This window comes from Jaculus jaculus, chromosome 5 (genome assembly GCF_020740685.1).
Source record: "Jaculus jaculus isolate mJacJac1 chromosome 5, mJacJac1.mat.Y.cur, whole genome shotgun sequence".
NCBI classification, from domain to species: domain Eukaryota; kingdom Metazoa; phylum Chordata; class Mammalia; order Rodentia; family Dipodidae; genus Jaculus; species Jaculus jaculus.
Genome location: NC_059106.1, coordinates 72,705,677 through 72,728,186, shown reverse-complemented (window position 1 = coordinate 72,728,186; position 22,510 = coordinate 72,705,677). Strand labels below are relative to the sequence as shown.

Here is a 22,510-nt window from a genome sequence, read left to right as displayed (position 1 = left end):
CTTACGCCTTTAGTCTTTGCACTCAGGAGGCAGAGGTAAGATTGCTATGATTCTCAGGCCAGGCTGGACTACACAGTTATAATGAGTTCCAGGTTAGCCTGGGCTAGAGGACATTTACAATGGTTTTTTTTTTTTTGGTACTTTTTGAGGTAGGGTCTCACTCTAGCCCAGGCTGACCTGGAATTCACTATGTAGTCTCAGGGTAGCCTTGAACTCACAGTGATCCTCCTACCTCTGCCTCCAAAGTGCTGGGATTAAAGATGTGCACCACCATGCTCAGACCAAAAAAAGTGTATTTTTTTCAAGGTATTCTTTTCAAGACAGGGACTTGCTATATCTCAAGGTCAGCTGTGAACGCAGGATCCTGAGTGCTGGGATGACATAATCGTGTAGTACTACCACACCCAGCTTCTTACTCCACTTCAAATTGGATTCAGTCCCAACTGCTGCTTGTAGCAATGAGTAATTCCTTCTGAGACCAGGCAGGAGGGCTCCTGCTCCACGGAAGGGTGCATAGCAGGGAATTAACAAAGAAGGTACCAAAATGGTTCCTCAAGAGTTGAAGAATACATTATCAGGCTGTATGCTGATTCTCTGTTTCTGAAAGTGAAACTGGAAGTTAAAATTTTCTTTTCTCTAAGTTTCCACTTGGCAAAAAAATACTCTAGAAATCAAATCATTATATCTTCTCAGAAGGAAGAAAAGCTATCAGCTCTTCATAGGAGTCTTTCCTTTATTCTTTTTGTTATTTTTAAATGTCAATGATCACAAAGACTTCTGGCTTCTCTTTATTGTACACTTGCATTGCTGAGTATGTTATTGCTTTAACTTCTGTTCCCTAAAGTCGGAGTTGGAGAAAAAAAAAAATAGAAAAAAAAAAGACATTAGAATCAGAATCTCTAATGCTAGCAGCAATTGGTAGAAAGCCAAAACTATAATATTCTAAATTTATTTTTTTAACTTTTTAATATTTTTATTTTCAAGCAGAGAGAGGCAGACAGACAGTGTGTAAATGTGTATATATATATATGGGTGTGCCGGGCCTACTGCCATTGCAAACAAATTCCAAACACATGTGCCACTTTGTGCATCTGGCTTTACACAGATATTGGAGAAATAAACCCAGGCCATCAGGCTTTGAGGCAAATGCCTTTAACTGAGCCATCTCTCCAGCCCCTGTAATAATATTTCAAAATACTAAAAACCCATATGAAACTGTTAATTATCTTTTATTAAACATTTTGTTTTATTTATTATTTATTTATTTTTCATTAGACAAAGAGAGAAAGAGACAGATAGAAAGAGGGATTGGGTACACCAGGGCCTTCAGCCACTGCAAACAAACTCCAGATGCTTGCGCCACCCTGTGGGGAATCAAACCTGGGTCCTTTGGCTTTGTAGGCAAGAGCCTTAATCGCTAAGCCATCTCTCCAACCCCAAAACTGTTAATTATCTAATCAGTCTAGTCTGATGAGATAAAGATGAGAGGCAGTTGCACAGCAGGAAGATCCCAGAGCTGGAGTTAGGAGCCGTGGCTATAATCCAGGTACCATTCCTAGCTGGTCAACTGAGCTGCTGGACCTAGGTGGGTACTGATTTTTTTTTAAAGTATTTTATTTATTTGAGAGGGGTGGGGGCAGAAAGAGAGGGAATGGGCATGCCAGGACCTCCAGCCTCTGCAAACTAACTCCAGATGCATGTACCGCCTTGTGCATCTGGCTTGCTTGGGTACTGAGGAATTGAACTTTAGGTCCTTAGGCTTTGCAGACAGTACCTTAACTGCTAAGCCATCTCTCTAGCCCTGATTTTTTTTTAAATTTTCTATTTTCCAATTTTTTTTTTGTTCTTTTATTTATTTATTTATTTGAGAGTGACAGAGAGAGAAAGAGACAGATAGATAGAGAGAGAGCGCGAATGGGCGCGCCAGGGCTTCCAACCACTACAAACAAACTCCAGACGCGTGCGTCCCCTTGTGCATCTGGCTAACGTGGGTCCTGGAGAATCGAGCCTCGAACTGGGGTCCTTTGGCTTCACAGGCAAGTGCTTAACTGCTAAGCCATCTCTCCATCCCCCATAGCCCTCATTTTTGTAATCTATAAAGTGGTTGAATGAGAGAACATGGGTTTTCTCCTTTGGCTTCCTCACATTTTGACCTGGACTCTAAGAATAGCCTATTCTCTGCTCCCTAGCTGCCAACATTCACTCACCTTGGGGATTTCTCTTTCGAAGTCTAGCTAGATAGCGACAGTTTCCCAGGTCAGAGCTCTCCTCAGAATCCTAATACATGACATCCCCCCACCAACCCTGCCACAGTTTAGAATTATACCATTAGATGTTAAGTTTCTTCCAGCTCAAAAAAGTACCTATAATAAATCTGTGTGCCATAAATGTACCAGGTGGTAGGTGAATGGCATGGTACTTTCTAGTGCTCAAGTACAAAGTACATGTGACAATGTCACAGGATTGACATCACCTTAGCTTTTCCTCTCTGTATCACCACCCTGAGGAAACAGGACCGTAAGTCAAATTCAACTCCTTGCCTGTGTGTAAGCCACAACACTTGGCCTCAGGTAAGTTATTAATTCTTTACTATTTATCTATCTATTTATTTGAGAGATTATTATGTCTTATTTATTTGTTTGAGAGAGAAAAAGAGAGAGAGAGTATAGGGATACCAGCATTCTGCAGACGCATACACCACTTTGTGCATCTGGTTTTTCATGGGTACTGAAAAAGCAAACAAGGACCAGCAGGTTTTGCCAGCAAGTGCCTTTAACCGCTAAGCCATCCCTCCAGCCCTGGTATGTACATATGTATGTATTTATTTATGAGAAAGAGAGAATGAGCATGCCAGCTACTCTAGCTGCTGCAAACAAACCCCAGAAGCATGCACAACCATGTGGGTACTGGGGAATTGAACCTGGGTTCTTAGGATTGGCAGGCAAGTGCTTTAACTGCCAAGCCATCTCTCCAGACTCAGGCAAACTTTTTAGGTCCTACAACAATTTATAAGAAATCTGATACTAGAACCCAAGACTGACCCCTAATCTACCAATTAGATGTGTGAAATCAGTGTTTTCACTATTTTAACATATCTAGATAGTTAAGAGTTGTAGGAGAAAAAATTATCACTTCACATCAATTAAAACTAACGTTTTGGGCTGGAGAAATGACTCAAAAGTTAAAGGCATTTGTCTGCAAGGTCTAATGACCTGGGTTCAAGTCCACAGTACTCATCTTAAGCCAGATGCAATAAATGGTAAATTCATCTAGCATTCATCTGCATCAGCTAGAGGCCCTGACACACACCCTTTCTGCTTGCAAATAAATGAATAACTAAAAATATTTATGGGCTAGAGAGATGGCTTAACAGTTAAGGCACTTTCCCAAGAAGCCTAAGGACCAATGTTCAACTCCCCACACATCCCATGTTAGCAAGATGCACAAAGATGAGGCAAGTGCGAGATTACACATGCCCACTAGTGGCACAAGCATCTGGAGTTTGATTGCAATGGCTGAGGCCCTGGTGTGCCAATCCCCCCACCCCCCTCTCTCTCAAATAAAAATTAAAAAAAAAAAAAAACACAACTAAAGTTTTCTGTCACATATTCAGACTTTATAGTGAAGAAATAGTGTTTTCAAAGACTTTAAAACATACCTGAAGAGATGGCTTAGTGGTTAAGCACTTGCATGTGAAGCCTAAGGACCCCGGTTCGAGGCTTGATTTCCCTGGACACACATTAGCCAGATGCACAAGGGGGCACACGCATCTGGAGTTCATTTGCAGTGGCTGGAGGCCCTACCGCGCCCATTCTCTCTGTCTGTCGCTCTCAAATAAATAAATAAAAATAAACAACAACAAAAAAAAACATACCTGAGGGTGCTTAGACAGTGAAAATTCTTCTCCCCACCTTGAAAAGGAAAGGTAAGACACAATTAAGACTTGTAAAATTTTGTAATCATTCACTCTTTATATATTTTAAAACAATAATAAATGTGAACCAGAACTGGAGAACCAAAAAGAGATGGGAGGGGTGGGGGTCAGACTGATTTCACTCTGATTTCCAGCAGGTCCAGAGTTATGTTCACTGTTACATTGCCTAGTCAGTGGCTGCTCTCATGGCTGGCTGTGGATATCATGTTTGTCCACAATGGGTCAATTTTTACACAGGCTATTCTTGGGGATGTAAAAACTATAAGCCTTGGGTGTGAGCTCTTAGGATAAAAGGAACTCAGCTTCTCCAAGATTTCCTGATATGATAAGCATGAGCCAACAACTCATGATCTGTCTTATAGCAAGCAGATGGAATAAACAAGAGTCAGCAACTCTTGATCCATCTTATGCTGGGAATAATAAACATTCTTTACTTTGGCCTAGACTCTCCAGAGCTCTTACCTTAAACTCTCAGTAGCAGTGGCAAGTAAAGTCAGGACAGGTCTTCACTCCAGTGGAGCCCCCTGACCCTCCTTCAAACTCTATCTTGTGTGTTCTGTGATAATTTCAAATCCACTCAGGTACCATAGGACAGTACTGACAGCTGGAAGCTGCATATATATATTTGGCTATGGTGGCATACACCTTTAATCTTGGCATTCGGGAGGCAGAGCTGGAAGGATTGCTATGAGTTCCAGGGCAGCCTGAAACTACAGAGTGAGTTCAGGTAAGCCTGCGCTCCAGTGAGATGCTACCTCAAGAAAATAATAATACTAGCAATAATAATAATAGCGCCACCCAACATAACGTGTTTATGATAGATTCTCAATAAACACTGTTCAAATATTTCAGCTACCCATAATGGCTCATCTCTGTATTCTCAGAACTAGGAAGGCTGAGGTAACAGATGACCATGAATTCAATTCCAGCCTTAGCTACACCCTGTCTCAAAGAAATTAAAAAAAAAGGTATGGAATGCACACCTGCCATCCCAGCACTTAGGTAACTAAGGAAAAAGGACTTAGAGCTAAAGGCCAGTTTAGGCTCACACAGCAAGTTCGAGGACAGCTTAGGCTACACAGAGAGACTTGGTCTCAAAAAAAAAAAAAAAAGAAAAGAAAAAAGAAAAACAGCTGGGTGTGGTGGCATACACTTTTGATCCCAGCAGTGGTAGGAGGATCACCTTGAATTCAAGGCCACCCTAAGACCACATAGTGAATTCCAGGTCAGCCTGGGCTACAGTGAAACCCTACCTCAAAAAAACAAAAAAGGGGCTGGACATGGTGGCACACACCTTTAATCCCAGCACTTGGGAGGCAGAGGTTCAAGGCCACCCTGAGACTACATAGTGAACCCAGGTCAGCTGGACTACAGTGAGACCTTACCTTGAAAAACAAACAAATAACAACAAACACCAGGTGTGGTGGTACACACCTTTAATCCCAGCACTCAGGAGGCAGAGGTAGGAGGACCACCGTGAGTTGGAGGCCATTCTGAGACTACATAGTGAATTCCAGGTCAGCCTGGGCCAGAGTGACACCCTACCTCAAAAAACAACAACAAAAGGGCTAGGGAGAAGGCTCAGAGGTTAAAGGTCCTTGCTTGTAAAGCCTGCTGGTCTGGGTTCAATTCCCCACTATCCATTTAAAGCCAGTTATACAAAGTGACACATAAGTCTGAAGTTTGTTTCCTATAGCAAGGGGCCCTGGTATACCTGTTACATTTATCTCTTTCTCTGTTTGCAAATAGATAAAAAAAATGTAGCTGGGTGTAGTGGCATACGCCTTTAATTCTAGCACTCAGGAGGCAGCAGTAAGAAGATTGCTTTGAGTTTGAGGCCACCCTCAATATATAGTGAGTTTTAGGTCAGCATGGACTATAGTAAGACCCTAGCTTGAGCTAGAGTAAGACCCTATCTTGGAAAATAAAAGAAAAATATATATATATGTACAATACATACACATACACACACGGCCTGGAGAAATGACTTAGTGGTTAAGGCGCTTGCCTGCAAAGCCTAAGAACCCAGGTTTGATTCCCCAGAACTCACATAAACCAGATGTACAAGGTGGTACATGCATCTGGAGCTTGTTTGCAGTGGCTAGAGGCCCTGGGGCACCCATTCTTTCTCACTCTCTAATAAACAACAACAACAAAAATTCTTAAATAAATTCAAAAGAAAGTGTTAGTATTGATACTCAATAAGATATGAAATTACTTAGGAACAAACCTCTAGCATGTCTGTGAGGGTAATTCTAGAGTAGGTTGTTGGACCCTACCCTAACTCTGAGCAGTAGAATTCCAAGAGTTAGGGTCCAAGACTGAATAAACAGGAGAAAGTGAACTGAGCAGCAACATTCATTACTCTGCCTTACTATGGATGCAATGGGTCAGCTCCTGACTTCCCCACCATAAGCTACGAGCCAAAACAAACTTTCCTTTAAGTTGCTTTTATCAGGGATTTTGTCACAGCAGTCAGAAAAGTAACTATGCAAAAATAATAAAAATCCAATACAAAATGGAAAAGATGAGCTATATATAGACATAATCTAAAAATATATAATTGAATGAGGAAACAAGTCCAGTCAAAGCGACCTAATTGTTTACAAATTCCAGAAGGGAAAGAAAGGTAAAATCTGTGTAAGAAACACCTAGTTTGAGTGGGTCTATAATTGAGGCCCATTGAGAAGGTTGTGTCCATATTTCCATCCATTGAGATGGGCTTTGTGCTGTGCAGTTGTCAATTTCATATACATAAAACATCACAGTTTTTCCTCCTTCTATAAAAATAAAATAGGGATTTAGACTTAACAACCAAATCAACTTTATTCTGACAAGTTTCTAAACTTCTAGAGCTCATGTACGCTCTCACCCTTAGGTGTTTCTCAAAGCTCAGTCTGCAAAGCCTGGCCAAGTACAAGTGGTCCTGACTGAACATTCCCATAGGTCTTTTTGCTCAGAGTTCAGTAAACAACAAACTTTAATATCTTTCATGACATGCTACTTAAACTAATCTTAAAACTTACCCAATTGACCGTATTTTGAAATTTCTTTGATCAATATTAAGTACTTTCACTTCCTAAAGAAGGAAAAAAAAATCAGCACTTTTTGATTTACTTCTATATTAAATTTATTTATTTATCTATTTGTTTATTTTGATTTTTAAAGGTAGGGTTTCACTTGAGCCCAGGCTGACCTAGAATTCACTATGTATTCTCAGGCTAGTTTTGAACTCATGGTGATCCTCCTACCTTGGCTTCTTGAGTGCTGGGATTAAAGGTATGCACCACCACACCCAGCCCATTTGAAATATTTGAAATATTTTGTTTATTTATTTACTTGAGAGTGAGAAAGAGGCAGAGAGAGACAATGAGTGCACCAGGGCCTCTAGCCACATGTACTACCTTGTGCATCTGGCTGAGAATGACCTTGATTTTTAATCTTTTTAAAATTTAAATTTTATTTTATTTTATTCGGGAGATAGAAAGAGGGAGAGAAACTGAGAGAGAGGGAATGGGCGTCCAATAGACTTTAGACATTGCAAATGAATTCCAGACACATGTGCCACCTTGTGCATCTGGCTTACGTGGGTCCTGGGGAATTGAACCTGGGTCCTTTGGCTTCACAGGCAAATGCCTTCACCACTAAGCCATCTCTCCAGCCATGACAAACTTCGAATCCTTTGCCTCTGCTTCCTGAGTACTGGGAAAGCATGTACTACCTATAATACCTGGTTTAGGCAGTGCTGGGGGGATTGAACCCAGGGCTTTATGCATGCTAGACTAGCACTCTTAACAACTGAGCTACATCCCAGACCCCAAACTTCATCATTTAAAAAAAAACGTTCAGGCTGGAGAGATGATTTAGCAGTTAAGGTTCTTATCCATGAAGCCTACATACCCAAGGTTCAATTCCCCAGTGTTTATGGAAGCCAGATGCACAAGGTGGCACATGCATCTGGAGTTCGTTTGCAGTGGATATAGGCCTTTGCATGCCCATTCTCTATCTGCCCCTTTCTCTCACTCTCTTCAAATAAATAAATAAATGAAACATTAAAAAAAAAGTTCATCCAAGCATGGTGGCAAATACCTAAAATCTCAGCACTCAGGAAGCTACAGCAGAAGAATTTCAAGTTCAAAGCCAGCCTGAGCTATGTAGTGAGACTTGTCTAAAAAAACAAACAAATCCAAACTAGACCATCTACTAAATGTTTAGGTTACTATGTTTTATAAAAACAATAATGGCATACAACTTTTCTGAAGTAAAGAAAATTAAAATGTCAAATAAAAGAGAATACAGAGGGCTGCCGAGATGGCTCAGTGGTTAAAGGCACCTGCTTCAAAACCTGTCAGCCTGGGTTCACTTCCCCAATACCCATGTAAAGCCAGAAGCGCAAAGAGGCCCATGAGTATGTAGTTAATTTGCAATGGGAACAGGCCCTGGCACACCCATATTTTCTCTTTCTCTCTGTCTCTATCTATTAGTCTCTCTCTCTTTCAAATAAATAAAATAAGGAAATAAGGTTTTTCTTACATATTTAAGGGAGGTAAAAAAAAAAATCATACATCTTGGGCTAGGTGTGGTAACATACACTTTAATCCCAGCACTCAGGAGGCAGAGGTAAGAGGATCACTGTGAATTCGAGGCCAGCCTGGAACTGCAGAATGAGTTTCAGGTCAGCCTGAGCTAGAGCAAGACCCTACCTTAAAAAAGCAAAAAAAAAAAAAAAGAGTCTGGTGTGATGGCGCACACCTTTAATCCTAGCAGCACTGGGGAGGCAGAGGTAGGAGGATCCCTGTATGTTCAAGGCCACCCTGAGACTACATAGTGAATTCCAGGTCAGCCTGGGCCAGAGTGAAACCTTACCTTGGAAAACAAAACAAAACACAACAAACAAACAAAACCCTAGCCAGGCAGGTATGTGTGTTTATAGGTATGTATGTGGGCCACAGCATGCATGTGGAGGTTAGAGGGCAACTTCAGGAATAACTTCTTTGAGGCAGAGGCTCTTAACACTGCAAAATATTCCAATCTCCATGTCCCATTGCCATAGGCTCATTGCAATCATTGCTTTGTGCATCTGGCTTTATGTGGGTGCTGGGGAACTGAACTTGGGCTGACAGGCTTTACAAATAAGCCCTTTAACCACTGAGCTACCACCTAAAAAGCCTACTTTAAAACATTTTTTATTTGTTTATATATGGACATGTGGGGTGGGGTACATGAGGGTTTCTTAGTATCAGATGCTTAAGCTACGTAGTGTCCAGATTTATACAGGTGATGGGGAAACAAACCTGGGCCAGCAGGCTTTTCAAGCAAGAGTCTTAAACTGCTGAGCCATTTCCATAGTCTTCAGCCTATTTTCATATGATACTTCATGTACTTGAACTCTGTATGGTATGTATTTTAGTTGTCAGCATACACTAATAAAGGAGGCAATGAAGGGCTTAGGGCCCTCTGCCACCCAAGTGCTGAGATTAAACTGCAGAGTAAATTCTAGGTCAACGTGGGTTAACAAAGTAAAATAAATAAATAAACATAAAGAAAAACTAAAATCAGGGCTGGAGAGATGGCTCATTGGTTAGAGGCCCTTGCTTTCAAAACCTGATGTCCTGAGTTCAATTCCCTAGTAACCACTAAAAGCTAGATGCACAAATTTAAAAATTAAAATAACTTTTAAAAAGGACTACATGGATAGATATAAATATAGCTCAAATTTGGGAGACAAAAAGAGATTTTAGTTGCATAGGATTTTCTTTTTTGTGGGTTTTCTTACCATCCTAGTGCCAAGTGCTACATGGTCAGAGGTCTAAATACAACAAGCAGATAGCTTAGCAGAATCGAGAAGTACCTATAAAGCTGTGCAAATCATTATCACCTTATGTATCTTACACATTCTATTTGCAAGTATTTGCTCAATTTTAAAATATGAACTAGGAGCACACTTATACAGCAAAAAAGAGAAACCCTCACTTACCCGGGGTATGAAGTATTCATCGGCACTGAACTTATAAAGCCACTCATCCAAAAAGTGAAACAGAAGAGACTGTAAGTCATCTCCTACACAGAACCAAAAAGGACCACGACAGTAGGAGAGTTAATCATTTTCTCTCTAAAAACACATTTCAATTTTAAAGTGTGACGAATATCTAGGCTATTATAGCCAATTCTAGTGCTCTTGCTGTGAAAATATACTCAGATCATATAGAATAAATGAACCAGTCATTACCTTGAGTTTCTACTTCTATTGTGTGGAGTGGTTCCACAGTCCCAGTATCTGTCATGTAACCAAACATGGCCATTGCACACTGCTCAAATGCTTCCTCCAGTGTATCTCCCCATGCGTGTAACCTAAACAGAAAGTTATACTCGGTGTAATAACCCACTGTGAAACAGCACTCCACAGCAAAGTCAAAATAAAATGGGACCAGAGGTTAAAGGCGCTTGCTTATAAAGCCTGCTGGCCTATGTTCAATTCTCCAGCCACCCATGTAAAATCCAGGTGCAAAAAGTAGCTCTGCCGGGCGTGGTGGCATGCGCCTTTAATCCCAGCACTTGGGAGGCACAGGTAGGAGGATCACCATGAGTTCGAGGCCACCCTGAGACTACATAGTTAATTCCAGGTCAGCCTGGACTAGAGTGAGACCTTGCCTTGAAAAAAAAAAAAAAAAAAAGTAGCTCTAAGTGTCTGCCATTTCATTAGCAGCATACACACGCATGGATGCAAAGAAAGAAAAATAAAATCAGTTTGATATACACAAAATGTAACACCCAGTTTAATAGCACCAAAACTTGATAATTTAAACCATCCTTTCATGTTCAGAAGGAACTAAAATGAGAGAAGAAAAATTAAAACTAGAGACATCCAAATTAAATAATTTTCTTTTACAGAAACCTCTTTTGAAAATACTATTTTAATTTTATTACTGATTTAGTTAATTTTTCAAGGTAGGGTCTCCTCTAGCACAGGCTGACCTGGAACTCACTATGTAGTCTCAAGGTGGCGTTGAACTTACATTGATCCTCCAAGGATACCACTGCCATGAGAGTGCTGGGACTAAAGGTGTGCGCTACCACACATGGCGAAATATTTTATTTTTTATTTATTGATTTGAGAAAGAAAGAGGCAGAGAGAGAGAGGGAATGAATGGGCGTGTAAGGGCCTCTAGCCACAGCAAACAACACACACACACACACACACACACACACACACACACACAAAACAAGGAAGCCAATTAAAATGGTACAAGTGAACATGAAATACAAAAGTAACTTTGCTTAGACTATAAATTAAATGATTAAGAAAGGTTTGCTTCAAATAAGCAAACTAAGGTCTAGGGAGATACCTCAGTGGTTAAGGATGCTTGCTCCACAAGCCTGCTGACCCAGGTTTTATCTCTAGCACCTACCCAAAGCTCAAGGGCCAGTTAAACTGGGAGGGGGGGAGAAGGGCCTAGACAGATGACTCAGTGGCCAAAGGTACTTGCTTTCATAGCCTGACAGCTTGGTCTCAATTCCCCAATACCCACATAAAGCCAGATGCACAAAGTAGTGCATGAATCTGGAGTTTGTCTGTAGTAGCATGCCTGTAACTTCTCTCATAAATAAAGACAGACTTATTCTCAAACAAAGTGGAAGGAGAACAGCCAGGCTTGGTGGCTCACATCTATAACCCTAGCAACCTGTAGGCTGAGGACTGCTGTGAGTTCAAAGCCATCCCAAGATATAGTAAGTTCCAGGTTAACCTGGGTTAGAGTGAGTCCCTGCAGCAAAAAGAGAGATAACCAACACCCTTAGGTTGTTCTCTGACTTCTAAACATGTGCCATGGCACGTGCATGCCCATACATATATATACAAACAAATTTTTTTACAGAAAGGATAACTTTCAACTATACTCACTGGACATCAGCTGTATGGTCCAAATCTGTGGGAGAGAGGGAAAACCATTTGTTAAGTCACTAAACTAAACTTGCCTTTTAAATCCTAAGAAAATAACTTGGGAGTAAAGAGCATCAGGTTGCAGGTGGCAGTAGAAACAAAACTGTAGTTCATCACTACTCATTATTATAAACAGACCCCCAGCTAGACATTTGGCCCATGTGTATATTCCAGCATTACGGAGGTTTGGGCAGCAGGATCACAAGTCTGATACCAGCTTGAGGTTTGGGGAACAGAGTAAGAACTTATCTCTTAAAAAAAAAAGCAAGAAAAAGAATTCCTTGCAGGGGCTGGGGAGACGGCTCAGCAGTTAATGGTGCTTGTTTGCAAAGCCTGCTGGCCAGGGTAATTCTCCAATATCCACATAAAGCCTACATGATGCATCTGTCTGGAATTCATCTGAAGTGTCAAGAGGTTCTGGTACTCCCATTCTCTCTCTCTCTCTCTCTCTCTACACACACACACACACACACACACACACACACACACATACACACACAAAATCTTCCTACCTCTCAAGTAAATAAATATTTTTAAAATCCTTGCATAACAAGAAACCATGAGGCAACCAACCTTCTTCTATAATTGTTACTTAACACAATTAATTCCTTTGCTAGGGTTATTACTTTTTAGCAAGAGTTATTTATTGTTTTAATGTTTCTATAAATACTTTATTTATTTATTTGAGAGAGAGAGAGAGAGCGTGCATGTGCCAGGGCCTCCAGCCACTGTAAACGAACTCCAGATGCATGTGCCCCCTTGTGCATATGGCTTATGTGGGACCTAGAGAATTGAACCTGGATCTTTGGCTTTGCAGGCAAATGACTTAACCTCTAGGCCATCTCTCCAGCCCCAATATATTTTTCTATATTTGGGAGAGTGTGGGTATGCCAGGGCCTCCTGTCACTGGGTACTGTGGAATTAACCCCAGGCCATCAGGCTTTGTAAGCAAGCACCTTTAACCACTGAGCCATCTCCCCAGACCAAGATTCATTCATTCTTTTTTTTTTTTTTTGAGGTAGGGTCTCACTCTATGTCAGGCTGACCAGGAACTCACTCTGTAGTCTCAGGGTGGCCTTGAACTCTCGGTGATCCTCCTACCTCTGACATCCCAGTGCTGGGATTAAAGGCATGCACCACTATGCCCATAGGGATTCACTCTTAAATGAGAATTTCTGGAAGGCAGCAAGGCAAAATTTTTCTAGGTTTTTTCTTTTAAGGTATAATGTCCCTGTGTAGCCCAGGCAAAGCATCTTCCTTCCTCAGCCTGTATATTCTAGAGTGCCACCATACCCAATTTAGACATTTTAGAACACACAGACTAAGCTGGGCATAGTGATGGGTGCCTATAGTCCCAAAGGTAGGGGCTGGAGGATCACTTGAGCACAGGAGTTCAAGGCCAGCCTGGGCAACATAGCAAGACCTCATGGGGGGGGGGGGGGCAGTGAGGTTTAATTAAACATAGTTTCTCAGTAAACATTTCCTACTATTGGTTACTTTTCTTACAAAAGAAAAGAAAGGAAAAGAAAAGCTGGGCATGGAGCTGTTGAGTTCCAGGCCACTGTGAGTTTGAAGCCAGTCTGGTACTAGAGTGAGTTCCAGGTCAGCCTGGGATAAAGTGAGACCCTATCTTGATAAAACAATAAAACAAAACAAAAAAACAAACAAAAAATAAAACAGCTGGGCATAGTGGCACTTGCCTTTAATCCCAGCATTTGGGAGGCACAGGTAGGAGGATTACCATGAGTTTGAGGCCACCCTGAGGCTACATTGTGAATTCCAGGTCAGTGTCAGCCTGGACTAGAGTGAAACCCTACCTCAAAAAAAAAAAAAAAAAAAAAATCCCTCAGAAATGGCACCAGGCGTGGTGGCACACACCTTTAATTCCAGCACTCAGGAGGCAAAGGTAGGAGGATCACTCTGAATTCAAGGTCACCCTGAGACTACATAGCGAATTCCAGATCAGCCTGGGCTAAAGTGAGGCCCTACCTTGAAAAACCAAAATAAAATAAATAAATAAATAAACAAACCAAAAAAACAAAAAACTCGGAAGTGGGCTGGAGAGAGATGGCTTAGCAGGTAAGGTGCTTGCCTGTGAAGCCTTAGGACCCATGTTCAATTCCCACATAAGCCAGACACACAAGATGACACAAGCACAAGGTCACACCTGTACACTTGGTGCATGCGTCAGGAGTTTGAATACAATGGCCAAAGGGCCTGGCGTGCCAATTCTCTCACTCTTCTCAGAGAAAAAAAAATGTTATCATCTCTACACCCTGGACCTCTGTGTCCCAGTGCGTGGGAAGGCAGAACTCTGAATTCCATAATTGCAAGACAGCAGATATAACTGGCCTTGGCTTGTTGCCTTGACACCAGTGACAATGACTAAACTTTTGTGCTTTGTCACTTCTCTGACTCTCAGGAGGCCCTGCGCTCCCTTCCCTCATTCTTCTTGTAAATTCCCCAATCTTTGTGCAAACTGGAATAGATCTGAGCCTTCTCCCATTGCCAGTAGTTACTATATCCACTGCAACTAGTGTCCACCTGACTCATCTCTGATACAGGCAAAGCAGACAGACATAAAAGACGCCCATACTGGGCTGGAGAGATCAGAGGTCAAGGTACTTGCCTGCAACACCTAATGACCCAGGTTTAATTCCCCAGTACCTAAGTAAAGCCAGATGCACAAAGTGGTGCATGCATCTGCAGTTCATTTGCAGTGGCAAGAGGCTCTGGCATGCCCATTCTTTCTCTCTTCTTGCAAATAAATAAAATAGTAATCAAACAAACAAACAAACAAAACCTCTCTGTTTTCCTCTTTCCCTCTCTTACTCTCCCAAATAAATAAATTAATTAAATTAAAAAAAAAATAGAAGGGCTGGAGAGATGGCTTAGCAGTTAAGGTGTTTGCCTGCAAAGCCAAAGGAACTCAGTTCGATTCCCCAGGACCCACATAAGCAAAATGCAAGTGGCGCATGTGTCTGGAGTTCGTTTGCAGTGGCTGGAGGCCCTAGCATGTCCATTCTCCCTCTCTTGCTCTCTCAAATAAATAAATAAAATAAAATAAAAAAAGACTCCTTACTGTGTGATTCCATCCAGATGAAACCTCAAAACAGAAAGCCACAATGATGGAAAACACCGGCACTGGCTTCAAGGTAAGGGGATGAGCGGCTGGCCAGAAAGGAATGTTTTACATCTTGAAAGCAGGGTTATTTACACAGGTGTAATGGTCTGACAGTCATCTTCATCATCTACCCCAGGTGTGGTTGTACACTACTGTGACTCCACCACTTGGGAGGCAGAGACAGTAGGATCACTGCAAGTTTGACACTAGCCTGCTCTACATAGTGAGTTTCAGGCCAATCGGGGTTATAGAGAGAGACTCTGGTTCAAAAAGCCAAAAAGATGCCAGGCGTGGTGGTGCACACCTTTAATTCCAGCACTTGGGAAGCAGAGGTAGGAGGATCACTGTGAGTTCGAGGCCACCCTGAGACTACATGGTGAATTCCAGGTCAGCCAGGGCCAGAGTGAGACCATACCTCAAAAAAACAAACCAAAACAAGACAAAACAAAAAAACAAAAAGAGAGTCGGGCATGGTGGTGCACACCTTTAATCCCAGCACTTGGGAGGCAGAGGTAGGAGGATCACTATGAGTTCAAGGCCACTCTGAGACTACGTAGTGAATTCCAGGTCTGCCTGGGCTAGAGCAAAATCCTATGTCAAAAAAACAAAACAAAATTCCGAAAGGAGGGCTGAAAAGATGACGGCTCAGAGGCTAAAGGCTTTTCCTTGCAAAGCCTGATGGCCCAGGTTCAATTTCCCAGTACCCATGTAAACCCAGATGCACAAAGTAATGAATGTGTCTGAAGTTTGCAGTGATAGGAGGCCTTGGTATGTCCATACTCCCTCTGTCTGTCTCTATCTCTCTCTCAAATTTTTTTTTACTTTTTTTTTTTTTGGTTTTTCGAGGTAGTCTTACTCTAGCCCAGGCTGACCTGGAATTCACTCTGTAGTCTCAGGGTTGCCTCAAACTGATGCCTTCCAAGTGCTGGGATTAAAGGGGTGCGCCACCACGCCTGGAATCTTTTTACTTTTTTTTTTTTTTTTTTTTTTGGTTTTTCGAGGCAGGGCTTCACTCTGGCCCAGACTGACCTGGAATTCACTATGTAGTCTCAGGGTAGCCTCAAAATCATGGCTGGCAATCCTCCTACCTCTGCCTCTGGAGTGCTGGGATTAAAGGTGTGCATCACCATATCCAGCTCTTTTTACTTTTTTGGGGGGGTTTTTCAAGGTAGGGTCTCACTCTGGCTCAGGCTGACCTGGAATACTCAAAATGATCCTCCTACCTCTGCCTCCTGAGTGCTGGGACTAAAGACATACATGCACCACCAAGCCCGGACCAGATCCTACTTTACATTTTATTGTATTTGACAGAGAGAGGATGAATATCAGTCAGAGATAGAGAATGGGCATGCCAGTGTCTCTAGCCATTATCGAACTCTAATGATGTGCCATCTTGTACAGCTAGCTGGCTTACTTGGGTACTGGGGAATCAAACCTAGGTCCTTTGGCTTTGCAGACAAGTGTCTTAACTGCTAAGCCATCTCTCAGGTCCCAAATTTTAAAAAATCAGTTAAAAAGACAAGATGACACATTGCAATAGGGCAGTGGTTCTCCAACTTACTCATCTCAGAAACCCTATACTGGAATTGAAGGACTGAAGAAGTTTTAGTAACTCGTTACTAGTTAGAGTTGTAGGACTCAGAGCTACAGAGTTTGATGTTTGTTTTAAATCTTGTATTGGTTGGCTCTGCCCAATGCCATCTTTTGCAGTGTGAAGGTTTATTTTGTGCCATTATGTTTTTTTTTTTTTTTTTTTGGTATTACAGATCAGTTAAAAGCCCTTGGACTATAGGGATGTTTGAACATTATTATATGGTTATCAGTTTATGGGGGCCAGGGACGTAATGTGGCGGTTTGATTCAGGTGTCCCCCATATACTTAGGTGTTCTGAATGTTAGGTCCCCAGCTAATGGCAGGAAATTAAAGCCTCCTGAAGGCAGTGTATTTTTGGGGCCGGGCTTCTGACCATTATAACCAGCTTTCCCTTGCCAGTGTTTGGTACACTTTCCTGTTCCTGTTGTCCACCTGATGTTCCGGCAGGAGGTGATGTCCACCCTCTGCTTATGCCAGCATTTTCCCCTGCCTTCATGGAGCTTCCCCTTGAGTCTGTAAGCCAAAATAAACCCTGCCCCCCGCCATAAGTTGCTCTTGGCTGGGTGTTTTATGCTAGCAAGGTGAACCTGACTGCAACAGACACACTGTGATAGGGCAGTGGTTCAACTTCTTCATCTCAGAAACCCTATACTCGAAGATAATTGAAGGACTGAAGACAGCTCAGTGATGGAGTGCTAATCTAGTATGCCCACTGAAAACACAAGAACTTAAACTGAAAAGAGTAAAAACTTTAAAAATACTTATTCACTTAAAAATAATAATAAGTGTCAGGCATGGTGGCACACACCTTTAATCCCAGCACTCAGGAGGCAGAAGTAGAAGGATCACCATGAGATCCAGGCCAGCCTGAGACTACAGAGTGAATTCCAGGTCAGTCTGGGATATAGTGAGGCCCTACCTCAAAAAAACAAAAACTAAAAAATAATAATTAACAACAGGGGCTGGAGAAATGTCTCAGTAGTTAAAAGCACTTGCTCTGCAAGGCAGGTGACTGGAGTTCAGCTCCCCAAAGCCCATAGAAAGCCAGACAAAAAGTAGTGCATGTGTCTGTAACCCCAGCCTTCCTATAGTAATGGGAGGCAGAGTCAAGAGAAGCCTGAAGCTGCAAACCAGCCACACTAGCCTTCCCAGAAGCTCACAACATGAGAGATCCTGTCTCAGCCACGGTGGAAAGACCCTGTCTCAAACAACTTCCTCTACTGCCACATGTATGCAGTGGTACACACATGCCTACACACACACACACACACACACACACACATAATTTAAGTTTCTTTTTTTTGTTTGTTTTTTATTGATTTATTTGAGAGCGTCACACAGAGAGAGAAAGAGGCCAATAGATAGAGAATGGGCACTCCAGGACCTCCAAACGCATGTGCCCCTTGTGTATATGGCTAATGTGGGTCCTGGGGAATAAAGCTTTGAACCGGGATCCTTAGGCTTGACAGGCTTAACCGCTAAGCCATCTCTCCAGCCCTTAAGTTTCTTTTTCTTTTTCTTTTGGTTTTTCGAGGTAGGGTCTCACTCTGGTCCAGGCTGACCTGGAATCAACTCTGTCATCTCAGGGTGGCCTTGAACTCATGGCAATCCTCCTACCTCTGCCTCCCGAGTACTGGAATTAAAGGTGTGCACCACCACGTCCGGCTCTTAAGTTTCTTTTTAAAATAACCCTGTTTAATATTTACTTACTTACTGGTTTTTCAAAGTAGGGTATTGTTCTAGCCCAGGCTGACCTTGAATTCACTCAGTAGTCTTAGGGTGGCCTTGAACTCACTGTGATCTTCCTACCTCAGCTTCCCGAATGCTAGGATTAAAGGCATGTGCCACCATGCTCAACTTGTTTTCTCTCTCTTATCTACCCCCCCATAAATAAATGAAAAATATATTTTTTATGAGAGCGAGAATAAGAAAGAATGGGCACACCAGGGCCTCTAGCCACTACAAACTCCAGATGCTTGTGCCACCTCATGCATCTGGTTTACATAAGTACTGGGGAACTGAAATTGGGTCCTTAGGCTTCACAAGTAAGCACTTAACTGCTAAACCATCTCGCCAGCCCCTATTTTTTTTTTTAATTTTTATTAACATTTTTCATGATTATAAAATATATCCCATGGTAATTCCCTCCCTCCCCACCCCCACACTTTCCCGTTTGAAATTCCATTCTCCATCATATTACCTCCCCATTACAATCATTGTAATTACATATATACAAAATCAACCTATTAAGTATCCTCCTCCCTTCCTTTCTCCACCCTTTATGTCTCCTTTTCAACTTACTGGCCTCTGCTACTAAGTATTTTCATTCTCACGCAGAAGCCCAGTCATCTGTAGCTAGGATCCACATATGAGAGAGAACATGTGGCGCTTGGCTTTCTGGGCCTGGGTTACCTGACTTAGTATAATACTTTCCAGGTCCATCCATTTTTCTGCAAATTTCATAACTTCGTTTTTCTTTACCGCTGAGTAGAACTCCATTGTATAAATGTACCACATCTTCATTATCCACTCATCTGTTGAGGGACATCTAGGCTGGTTCCATTTCCCAGCTATTATAAATTGAGCAGCAATAAACATGGTTGAGCATGTACTTCTAAGGAAATGAGATGAGTCCTTTGGATATATGCCTAGGAGCGCTATAGCTTCGCCAGCCCCTATTTTTTATTTTTTTAAGACAGGGACTCACTCTAGCCTATATTTCAGCCTTCTAAGTGCTGGGACTATAGGTATGACCCACCTCACCAAACTACCCTATTTAAGTTAAATTATTATTTTTTTTTTTTTTTTCAAGGCAAGGTCTCACTCTAGCCCAGGCTGACCTGGAATTCACTATGTAGTCTCAGAGACACCTCAAACTCACAGTGATCCTCCTACCTCTGTCTTCCAAGTGCTGGGATTAAAGGTGTGTACTACCACGCTCAGCTTGTTTTTCATCTTTTCAAGTATTTTAATGAATCACAATATATTCATCAAGATGAAGTGCAATAGAATCCAGCCCTAGGGTTTGTGGGTATGGTTCAGTGATGAGACAGCTTGGATGAAGGCCAGAGTTCCAGCCTCACATGGGGCGGGAGGAGTGGAGAACGTCATATTATATGCAGGAGAAATAAAAGCTAGGTGTGGTAGTACACACCTGTAGCCTTGTATTCCTAGCACTACAAGGTTAAAGAATGAGAAAGCTAGTGTGTCCAACTTGCAGCTTCGGGCACCATAGGGCTGAGGCAACGTAAGGTGACTGGGATCCCCAAATTAAAAGCAAGAAATTGGGCTGGAGGGATGGCTTAGTGGTTAAAGTGTTTGCCTGCAGAGCCAAAGGACCCAGGTTCTATTCTCCAGGACCCTCATTAGCCAGATGCACAAGAGGGCGCATGCGTCTGGAGTTCATTTGCAGTGATGCAACCATTCTCTCTCTCTTTCTCTCTGTCAAATAAATAAATAAAAATTAAAAAAAATTTAAACACAAGAAAACCTTGAACTTGACTGATCTGTGTGTCCATCAACAGCTTGAGTCCTTCTCTAGGCAGGAGTTCCTCTTTACTAGAATTAAAACTCCTGTGCTGCAAAGGTAGGAAGATAGCTGAGTTCAAGGCCAGCGTGGGACAAAAAGAATAAGTTCCAGGTCAGCCTGAGCTAGAGTGAGACCCTACTTTGAGAAAAACAAATAAAAAATGTTCCCAGAAGGAATAAATACCCTGATCCTGGCATTGTGGTTAAGCTCAGCCCCAAAACAGCATCAGGTCTGGTTGCCTTAGCCCACATTCAGAAGCTGTAAATGACCCCAATCTGATTGACAGTATGGGTTTTAACCCCTCTCTCTTACCTTTTCATGGAGTTTTCTGTACTTTCACCTCTCCTCTTTCCTTCTCTTAATCTAATAAAGTCTAAGCTTTAAGTCTTTGAATTCATAAGTATTTGGGGATACCCCAAAATTATTGGTGCATTTGGCATAGATTGTTGCATTGGCAGGGGAACCACAAAATTCCCATAATAGGGCCCTGCAGCCAAGGATAGCTATGAATGCAGCCCAACACAAAATCATAAACTTACTTAAAACATTATGAAATTGCTTTGTTTTGCGATATATATATATATATATATTGAAGTAGGGTCTCACTACAGTCCAGGCTGACCTGGAATTCACTATGTAGTCTCACGGTAGCCTCGAACTCACAGCGATCCTCCTACCTCTGTCTCTCAAGTGCTGGGATTCACCACTGGTGATTTTTTTTTTTTTTGATAACTCCACTACACAGTTCAAGAGTAGATGATAAGGTGTCACAATGTCAAATGGTTGGACATGTCTCATAGACTTGCCAGTCTAGGCAACAGTGCAAGATCCTCCCTCCAGCCTGGAATGGTGGCACACACTTGTAATCTCAGCACTTGGAATATGGGGGCATGAGAGTTAAGGGTCACCTTTGGCTAAGTAGCTAGTTTGAGGCCAGACCTGTGCCCTACACACACACACACACACACACACACTTAAAAAAGGGGGGGTGGACTGGAGGGATAGCTTAGCTTTTAAGGCTTTTGCCTGCAAACCCAAAGGACCCAGGACCCATGTAAGCCAGATGCTCAAAATGCCATATGCGTCTGGAGTTTGCTTGTAGTCGCTGAAGGTCCCAGCTCACCTATTCCCTCTCTTTTTCTCTCTACCTCTCTCAAATAAGTAAACTAATTAAATAAAATACAAAAGATGGCGTGGAGGCGCACTCCTTTAATCAATCCCACTACTCAGGAGGCTGAGATTGGAGGATCGCTGTGCGTTCTAGGCCAGCCAGGGGCTACAAAGTGAGTTCCAGGTCAGCCTGAGTTACAGTAAAACCCTGACTCGGAAAAAAAGAAAGGAAGGAAGGAAAAGAAAAAAATTTCCTTTCTTAGCTCCCAATCCTCTAAGTAGCCACCACGCTCCACTGGGAGATGCACAAGGGCTAAAAGCTCACAAATACTTCAAACTACAAGTACCTTTACAATTAATGCACCAGTACCATTCATAACGATGTCAGGCAAGCTCAATACACTTATTTACATCCGCGACTAATAAGTGTGCTAACCAGAAAAATCAATGTGAGGGCTTTTCCTTCACTATGCCCAAGGACAAGTACAAAACGCAGACAGGAGGAATGCTGGATGCACGGGGCATAAAGCGATCACGCCTGAAACACCTATGGGGCAAAGTAGCAGGCGAGGCCGGAAGCCTCAGGTAAGGAGCCCGGGCTGCCTATGCGCCTTTACCTCAAGAGAGAAGCGAACCACCTACTCACATTCGTACTTCCGATTGACCGGAGGGTACCTGGCCTTGGTCGCTTTCTGCTCCTCCGTCAAATTGTAATCTCTGACATCTTCCTCTTCTTGAGCCATGCTTGCAGAACCGAACACTCTACTTCCGCCCTTCACCAGCCGAGCTTCAGCCCTGCGTTACAACTTCCGCCCTAGATCCCGCCCCCTCCTGGCAGCCGATCTAAAAAGACCAGGACTCGGTTCTCGGAGCCCGCGGAAGGACACTAGCTTTTGAGGCCAACAACTTATGTTTGACTCTTGAATGGCATGGTTTAAAGGCCGAGCGCATGTCGTCTGCACTTCCTGATCACCAGTTCTGTCTCGAAATAATGGAAAAAGTTAAGGGACACTTTGCATTAGGCATCTCTGAGTCTTAAGTGGTGAGGCTTTTTTCCTCTTCGTCTCGTTCTCGGAGTTGCTAAGCAGACCCGGAAGCACTTCTGGTTTCTCCTACTATTCCAAAGGGGTCGTTGGCATAACGGCCCCTGAGAAAATGGCTGCCCGTGGCAGTGTAAGGACCGAAGCTCTCACACGTGATCAGTACGGGAACAGTCCATCGGGACGGGCGCGCGCGCGCGCGCAGCCGCGGCAAGTAAGCCTCTGGACTGTGGTGGTGGAG

The 22,510-nt window shown here is 42.6% G+C and overlaps 1 protein-coding gene across 2 annotated transcripts; it reads right to left on the bottom strand.

Moving 5' to 3' along the window:
* Window positions 1–188: 188 nt before the first annotated feature.
* On the bottom strand, window positions 189–22,329 carry Zbtb8os (zinc finger and BTB domain containing 8 opposite strand). Of its 2 annotated transcripts, XM_004665263.3 has the most exons (7): window positions 21,876–22,329; window positions 11,835–11,859; window positions 10,164–10,285; window positions 9,912–9,994; window positions 6,961–7,013; window positions 3,875–3,911; window positions 189–838 (listed from the first exon to the last, which is right to left on the bottom strand). In XM_004665263.3, the coding sequence occupies exons 1-7, from the start codon at window positions 21,970–21,972 to the stop codon at window positions 752–754; spliced, it is 504 nt and encodes a 167-aa protein (XP_004665320.1). In that variant the 5' UTR covers window positions 21,973–22,329; the 3' UTR covers window positions 189–751. The 2 variants fall into 2 exon arrangements, with proteins under 2 accessions (XP_004665320.1, XP_045005878.1); XM_045149943.1 differs by lacking the exon at window positions 11,835–11,859 and having other exon boundaries at window positions 21,876–22,001.
* Between the last annotated feature and the right edge of the window lie 181 nt (window positions 22,330–22,510).

Excerpts from the sequence above, each read along its gene's own strand:
- Zbtb8os (XM_004665263.3), bottom strand. The coding sequence starts at position 21,972 with ATGGCTCAAGAAGAGGAAGATGTCAGAGATTACAATTTGACGGAGGAG. Across the intron at positions 10,286-11,834 it reads GACCATACAGCTGATGTCCA|GTTACACGCATGGGGAGATA; the intron begins GTGAGTATAGTT and ends CTTTCTGTTTAG. Across the intron at positions 9,995-10,163 it reads AATAGAAGTAGAAACTCAAG|GAGATGACTTACAGTCTCTT; the intron begins GTAATGACTGGT and ends GGTTCTGTGTAG.